The sequence below is a fragment of the Cryptomeria japonica genome, chromosome 10, assembly GCF_030272615.1.
Source record: "Cryptomeria japonica chromosome 10, Sugi_1.0, whole genome shotgun sequence".
Classification (NCBI taxonomy): domain Eukaryota; kingdom Viridiplantae; phylum Streptophyta; class Pinopsida; order Cupressales; family Cupressaceae; genus Cryptomeria; species Cryptomeria japonica.
The window spans coordinates 79187201-79195276 of record NC_081414.1 but is presented as its reverse complement, the minus strand read 5'-3'; the positions used below and the strand labels follow the sequence as shown (position 1 = coordinate 79195276).

General features: G+C 33.1%; 1 protein-coding gene and 1 long non-coding RNA gene across 2 annotated transcripts; both read right to left on the bottom strand.

The window, feature by feature from the left end:
• Positions 1–3305: 3305 nt before the first annotated feature.
• On the bottom strand, positions 3306–3693 carry LOC131859493 (uncharacterized). Its single transcript, XR_009359190.1, has 2 exons — positions 3443–3693; positions 3306–3341 (listed from the first exon to the last, which is right to left on the bottom strand). It is a non-coding gene; the product is annotated as an uncharacterized LOC131859493 (long non-coding RNA).
• Positions 3694–4816: 1123 nt separating this feature from the next.
• Positions 4817–6284, bottom strand: LOC131858779 (putative anthocyanidin reductase). The gene is made up of 5 exons (XM_059212228.1): positions 6158–6284; positions 5907–6073; positions 5678–5715; positions 5143–5377; positions 4817–4834 (listed from the first exon to the last, which is right to left on the bottom strand). The coding sequence occupies exons 1-5, from the start codon at positions 6282–6284 to the stop codon at positions 4817–4819; spliced, it is 585 nt and encodes a 194-aa protein (XP_059068211.1).
• Positions 6285–8076: the final 1792 nt, after the last annotated feature.

Below are 8076 nucleotides of genomic sequence, written 5' to 3'. Positions count from 1 at the left end.
GCTTTAAGGTGAAAGGAAATTGTGACACTTGGCACAAGTTAGGAACTTTGGAGAATAAATTTTCTTAGGAGCTCTTCAAAACTCCCTCCTTGTGACAAGTGGTTGCATAGTTGTTTTCCTTTCTTGTGCATGGTTTTTGAAAGATTCTTAGTGGGACCAAATCTTCCACTCTCGCATAGGTTTGGAGTAAAATGGAAAGTTCCAAATTAGTAAAAGGCTTGTTTTATCTCATCTTGGATGACTTACGTTTATGGAATAAATAATATTTGTATTAAATATTATTTATGCAAGAGTTACGTAAAAGGAAGTTTCTATTTACATTTGTAGATACATTGAATGTGGATGCTTTTGGGAAGTTGTTTGTTTTCGCATTATAAGCTCTATAAATATAAGAATAGCTAGAGCAGTTGTTGAAGGAAGGAGTTCATTTTACAGGGGTTATGTTGTCATATTTTCTCTAGGATGGAGCAAGATATAAATCTCCATGTAAAGGCCTAGAGCTTGAAGATTGTATTATAACTATTTTTTGTTGCTGAATAATACAATATTGTTAAACCAGGAATATTGGTAGAACTACAAATCACATAATTGCATAAATTGAGAAAAAGTAAACAATTACAAATAACTACTTGATTGAGTTAGAAATGAGTACAATATATAAAGTAGTAGAAGAGCCATCTAGAATAGCAACAACCAACTACAAAATAGACTTTCAACTTTATGCAAGATTAAAAAACTCCATGCAAGATTGCACAACTAAGCAATCATAATCTTATGTCATAACAACTAGCAAAATTATCTAGAAGAATATTTTAGGTAGAATATTCTACACTAATAGGTAGAGCTTTTGGCTTTACACCCACGATCACATTTGCTTAAAAAAAAAAAATTTTCAGCAAATCCAATGTGTGCATATCCTGCAATCATTGCAACCCATGATCACATTTCTTGAAGGCATGTTGTCAAACAGTCCAAATGCCTTATCTGTTCTTCATGCATGGCTACCAGGGTAGTTGCAACTACTACACCTAGAAAAATTCTTTGTCCTTTATGTTTTGACAGATGTCTATACCCTCTTCCAAAGCTCCTATTTTCTCACAGGTATGGAGGATGCTGGCAAAGGTTGTGGATTTCGGTTTGACATTTTCAACAAATCCATTTTGTGCATATCATGCAATCAAGGTATCCCATGCGAACACATTTCTTTGCGACATTATTTCAGAGAGTTCATGTGCCTTGTCTATGTTGCTTGTTAGTTACACACAACAACCGCTCAACAGGTGATCCATCTTTATTACTTTCTATTTCGTATCCAGAATGCAGGTGCGCGTGGGGTTATTAGCAAGCTTCTCCATTTAGTCGAGGAAGGGAAGAATCACAATGCTCAGTAGGGTATCCATCTCTTCTTACGGCTCTCCATTCCTTCGAAATGGCGGAAATAGAAATGGGAATGAGAACTGCTACGTGAATGGGAAAAGAAAATACGAAAAATGGAAACCATCAAATAGTTGAAATGACAAATTCATAAACGGAAACGCTATGAATGGGAAAGGTGGTTAAAGGTTAAGAGTGGGCAGAGGTGAGTGAGGTCATTTTGTTTCTTCCCATCCTCTCTCCATTTGTGTGCCAATGGTGTCTTTTGTTTGAGGAAGACATTCATATTCTTTTCCTTGAGCCTTTCGGGCATTTTTATGTTCTCAAAGCTTCTTAGGCACCTCTAGCTTAGTCCACTCCATTTGTGATGTCTTGGAGGTCGATATGCACCTTTGGATCTTTCACTATCTAGGATTTTTGCATGTCAAAAAGGACTATAATGTGGGAGGCTTTGTCAAGGATGTCAGTGCCCTAAAAGGACTAGTGTGCCTAGAAGACAAGGGCATGTCTAGAGGACTCTAGTCTGCCATGCTAGTGTCCTAGTTGGATGCCCTAGTCCATCTTGGTGCTAGTGTCCTTAGAGATTTGTAAAAAGGCTTTTTGGAGTCTTTAAAGGAAAAAAAATGGTCTTTGGAAATGCTCGTTGGATTTTGGTGAGTCTAGGGAACCTCTGGAGCAGTCCTTTTGGTTAGTAAGTTTTTAGTTGTGGTGTTTATTACATTAGTTTGCATCCCTTTGTTCATAGGTGCTCGATCGTTGCACCTAGGACTAAGTAGACGACCTAGTTTGTCAATAGAATTCTTGTTGTGTGTTGTGAATCCTTGTAAGGATTACAACCCCTTATTGACCATCCCTAGTCCCAAGCCTTGGATGGTTTTTTGGAATCTAAGTCTTTAACTTGTACATTTTTCAGTTGCAACAAGATGTCGTATGTCGGTAGTTTGAGCTAGTAATCTTTTGATTGTGGCATATGCCTTCGGGCTTGAGTTAGTTAGCCTGGTTGATGTGGATTAGAGGTTGATGATTTCCTCATCCCATCTTAGTCTCACCTTGCATATGCAACGGTGAGGCCTTGTGTAGCCATTCCTATGTGTCATGGTGTCCCTTGCAATGTTTGTGTTTATGCTGTCATGCAAGTGTGACATGTTGTGTCGTACCTTTGGTGTTGTAGTTGTTGTCATCTAGAATAGTTTAAAGAAAAATTATTCCATGTTTTTCTGACTTGCTTCCTTAGGGGTTACTTGGCAAAGCATTATAATTCCTCCTACTCATGTAGGTTTAGTTAAATCTACCCCAATTATGTTGAATTATTGTAGCAAGTGGGCATGGGTTCCATTATACTTTATTTTCCTTGATAAATGAATTTTTCTATAGTAATTTGTTTGTTAAATGTCTTAGGCATGCCATTTTGTAGGAATAATAGTGACATTCAAATCTATATTCCTTATGTCAATATAAATTTAAAACAAGGTAGTCTCCACTTCTAGAACAAAAATAAAAAGACTTCCATAAACATTTATGAAAAAACTTCAAAACACTGATACGCTTTATGAATGACCACAAAACAACCCAATATAAAATAAATCAACATACAACTTTTATTTGTCTTTTAAAACTCTTTCTATCTACCCAATAAAAACCCACACCTTGTAGCAAGACATGAACCAAAACAAATCTGGGTGGGGCTGGAATTTGGCTCTCCAGCCTTCCAAAGCCTTATTGAAAGCTTATCCTATAATAAGACTTCTTGATTACATCACAAGACTATATATAGAATATACAATAATAGTTACAGTCTGTAACTCAGAATTTCGATATGGATTTCTTTATTCCATCATAAGACTTTCATGTTCTTTGCACATTCAAAGCTGTCATCCACGATTTCTTCTATGCCATACTTGTACGAGAACCCAAGCTCAATTAGTTTCCCGGAAGATATTGGGACCTTCTCAATTTGCTCCCTATCACTTTACAGACAAAGCAAACAAGCCATAGTTGATCAAGAGAGCAGCTTGACTTAGAAACCCATAGAAAACAACGAAAAAAGATATGGATAGAATTTGCTTACTCAAGGGCTACAGGTATGCTCGGATAGCGTTGACGAAAAATTTCTGCCATGTCAGCAAGTGAGACATTGTCTGAACAGCACACATACCTACCGTGGGCACTTGGATTTTTCATCAAGAAGATGGAGGTGTTGCAGACGTCTTCCACGTGGACGAAAGGGACAGAGCCCATCAAAGATTGAAATGTTTTTAATACTTCATAGCATTCTCTGTTTCCTGAGATGGGTTATTCATAGCATAGAGAACTGAATAAAATTGGAATAAAAATTTCAAGATCAAGAGTTATCTTAATATATTTTCAATTTTATTTTTATTTTTTATTATAATTTTAATTAAAAACTCATCATTTTGTGATACTCAATAAAAGTAATGATGGTACCTGTGATAGGGGCGAGTGTTATGAGGGAGGTTAAGGAAAACGTTGGAGTGAAGGATGACCCGCCCACTAATGCGGCTAACACTGTTGTCACTTGTAGCTGGTGATCTGTTCCATACTCAAGAGCTGCTTGCTCTGCTAATGTTTTCGCTATGTAATACATCTGAACAAAATTAAGATTTAGGGAATGCAAACAGTGTCATTCAAGATGCACATTTGATAGTATTTATTAATTAACTGAAAGTTTGAATATAATATGATTTTGAATTTTAATTTATTAATAAATAGAATCAAGTGTGCATCCTAATAGCTAATAGATGCTGTGATTTCATTTGGTGCATAGAAATAAAATAACATAATTAAGGAAGTAAGTTGAGAATTCTAAACAAGTTAGAAGCTGATTATTGCTATTGCAGATTTATCATAGGTTCAACAACTCTTTCTATAACTGATGACATCTTTGCAATTTTCTTTTCCCACACTTTATTCAAAGATTTGAAAAATTCTCATTTTTAGAAATTAGACAGCCATTTTCATTTGATGCATGAAATCAAACAAATTAACTTTTGAAGATAAAAGCTGATAAATGATTAAAAGTAGAGGATTGCCATTGTAAATGCAGCATATGATAATCAAATTTTTCTATAATTGATGACATCTTTACTATCTATTATTAATCTTTTGGACAGACATTGAGTCAGCTTGTTCTAATTGATACATAAAAATAGAAAAAGTAGTTTTAAAGGAAAGAAGAAAACTCAAAAAATTTAAAGTTTGAAGATTGTCATTATAAATTTAATTAATTTTAGACATCCAAAAGAATTTGAGACTTGAAGAAATACTCTATTTTTAAATAATTTTTAAGAAAATCAAAAAAGTTAAAAACTAAAAATTGTCATTACAAATTTAACATAAATGCAACAAAACTTTCTATAATTAATAATATTTTCTAAATTTTTGAATATCCATAAGATTTGATGAGAAAGATATATTCTCTATTTTAAAGACTATGTACACCCTGCTTGATTTAAAAATATTAAATCATAGATCTTCAATAGCTCATATACCTATCATATCTATCAAACTGTCATCAACATACATATAACATTTTCGATAAGAACAAATTTTAATGCATAATATAATATAGTCATATCTATATTTTTATGAAAATAAATCATTTCCTTAGATACATCGCATATACCTATATTTTCTATGAAAATAAATCATATTCTTAGATACATCGCATAACTTCTCACTTCTCATAGTCTTGTAATCTACAGATGGCAATATTTTTAAAGAACACATGGATAACACCTGCCGGCTTACCCAGTATAGAGGCTTCTTGCTTCTCATATATTGAATAGGTGTCCAGCATGATTCATCAAGCTTGCCTTTGAACTCCCCATTCTCAGTAAGCGGGATGGCTGCTGTAATAGATGAAATATGGATTACCCGCCTCACTGTTTTGGCTTCCTTGCAGACTCTTAGGATGTCAAGACTTCCCTCAATGGTGGGCTGGATAAAACCTAACTGATAAATAAACAAAGAAAGGTAGTAAGTGCTGAGAACATCCCAAATTTGTTAGAAAAGATCTTGGACTTTTTGGGTTATCATTTGTATAATCAAAGGATTCATTCAGCGTAAATAGTATATATTATTTGGTTATGTTTGAGGGAATCAATATCTTTTAGTTTTCAGTTCTTAGTCAAAGAATTATCAGTAGAGATTCATATTTAATTATTTAAATTTTTTGTTTATCTATCTCGATCACAAGATATTATAGATTGTGATCTGAAACGTTGATCTAAAAAATGATAGATAATCTAATAAAAAAACAGCTAATTCCAAACTCATGGATTACAAAAATTTGATAAGAATTGTAAATATTAACTGATACTTCTGTATCCAATCACAAAACAAATACTTAATGATATAAAATCCTCCATTAAAAAAACCCACTTAAACCACAACATATGCATAAATTAATTACTTAAATCTTTTCAATAATACTAAAATGAATCAGTCATAAGATCATTGACCACAACATACATACTACTTAAATTCTTCCGAATAGAAGTTAAGTGAATTACCTCTGGGTCTTTGGTATAGTCAAGAGATGTGGCCAGGTTAATGACAAAGTCACAGCCATTAATGGCAGAATCAAAGCTACCCTTTTCATATAAGTTAGCTTTGAAGAGATGGAGCCTCTCCTTCGCTCCCTCTAAGGATAGCAGATGACTAGTTTTAGCTGGATTTTCTGCATCCAATACAAATAGATTTGTTAAAAGAATTGAAGAATGAAATAAGAGTAGAAATTGGAGATAATAGAGGAGGAAAAGACCAGGATCTGTGGAGGTGGCATGAACAATATAGCCTCTTTCCAAGAGATTCTTGACAAGGCAAGACCCAATAAATCCCCCGCCTGCTGTCACACACACCCTCTCCATAGACACTCTTTCCACAACCATGTTCATATTTCATCTATCTTCATGAAGAGAGACAGTTGTATATAATTTGAGGAGGTCCAAAGCTGTGCAATATATCACTTAAAAAATCAAGTATATAAATAAAAAAATGGGTTTCACATGATAGTCCACGTGCTTGGACCTTTGATCATAGATTTATTGTTTGAGTCGTCTCAAACGAACTTTTTTATCTTGTAAATTCATTAGGAGAGGATGTGCGTGGTCTTATAGCTGTTATAGAAATTGACAAGTTTGGACGTTTCAGTAATGTCATAGATGCCGAAAGTTTTGGGCATGGCGAGAACAAGAGTTTTGTAATGCTTATAAATTATTTAATTATAATTTAAAATTTTAGAGTTCAAATATGAATCATAATGAAAGCAATGCTTGGTTTTCAAATGTTTAATATATTAGATGTGCTTTTTCAAAATCAATAATGTATTATTCAATTTGATATAATGCATGATATATTATTATTGTGATTTGACTTTATTTGTATTTATATTGTTTGTCCAAAATGTAGATATCTTAAATAGATCTATCTGTCACATGCATAGAGACACATAAATAGTGGTAGAATCACTATAATACAATAGATCTATCTCTGACACACACACACATAGATGCACACAAACACACACACACTGGAGTGCCCCTCTTTGATCCATCCTTCACGAAAGGATGAGATAGTACTTTCAGATTTGTTTGTGTTCTTGATGCCTCTTGTTTCATTCTTTATATCGATATCTCTTTTGACATTAGTATGCTTACTATACAGATGTTGATTCTATACTCTGGTTTGATTATCAAAATTAGGACTGTGCTAAGCCTTGTGATTATTGCACCACTTAGGACATGTGGTTCATGTTTATCTCTTATGATGAATAATGTCAGACATTTCATAATTAAATTTGATATATTATGATTTATGTGGATGACATTATATCTTGGACCATTATGATGATCATACCCATATTTAGTGATCTATATGCACTCATTACTCATGGATGGATTATATTGTTTGATGACATGATGATATCTTGTCAATATTAACTCCTCTTCATGATTATATTGGATGAGATGATGATATGGTTGTTGTGATTGTGTTACTATTGTATTCATGATACAAATGATGTCATATCACTCATTATGAGCATGATATTATGTTGTGATTCTCTTCACTTGTTTGAGTATTTATAATATATACTATTGTATATGTTGTCTTGTGGTTATTGGTGGATGCAAGATTGTAGGTACTAGACATCGACTCCACCTGGTCTCATAGGTCTGAGTGTGTCTTTATCCCAATGGCAAGTTAATTGGAGGTGACATGAGTTCCTTCTACACACTCTAGGCTTAAGTTGATACCCTTGTCAATTAGTGTCTAGGCATGTGACATCATGGTAGGGGCATGTGGTATGTTGTTCAACTTTTTGTCAGGTTGCTTGTGAGTTGTGATTATCTAATTAACTAATTTATTGGTTTATATAATTTATTAAGTATTAAATTAAATTAATGGATGGTATTAATGCGTGATTATTATTATTGGGGGATTATTATTCATTAATGTTTATTTGAATATTTATTATTTGAGCTTTTGATTTATTGGATTTATTATTTATTTATTCATTGTTTATTTAATTATTTATTTATCTATTTATTTTATTGTCAATTTATTTATCTATTTATTTATTGGTTATTTACTTGTTATTATTTATTTACTTACCCCTTGTTATGATTGACCCTTTTTTGGAGTTGTGCTTGTGAGATAATATTATTAAATTATTTATTTATT

Bases quoted from the DNA above. Each gene is read 5' to 3' on its own strand.
- LOC131858779 (XM_059212228.1), bottom strand. From the start codon at position 6,284: ATGGTTGTGGAAAGAGTGTCTATGGAGAGGGTGTGTGTGACAGCAGGC. The intron at 5,716-5,906 runs GTAATTCACTTA...GATTGGATACAG, and splicing joins ACTATACCAAAGACCCAGAG to AAGTATCAGTTAATATTTAC. The intron at 5,378-5,677 runs GTAATCCATGAG...GGATGTTCTCAG, and splicing joins ACAATTCTTATCAAATTTTT to CACTTACTACCTTTCTTTGT.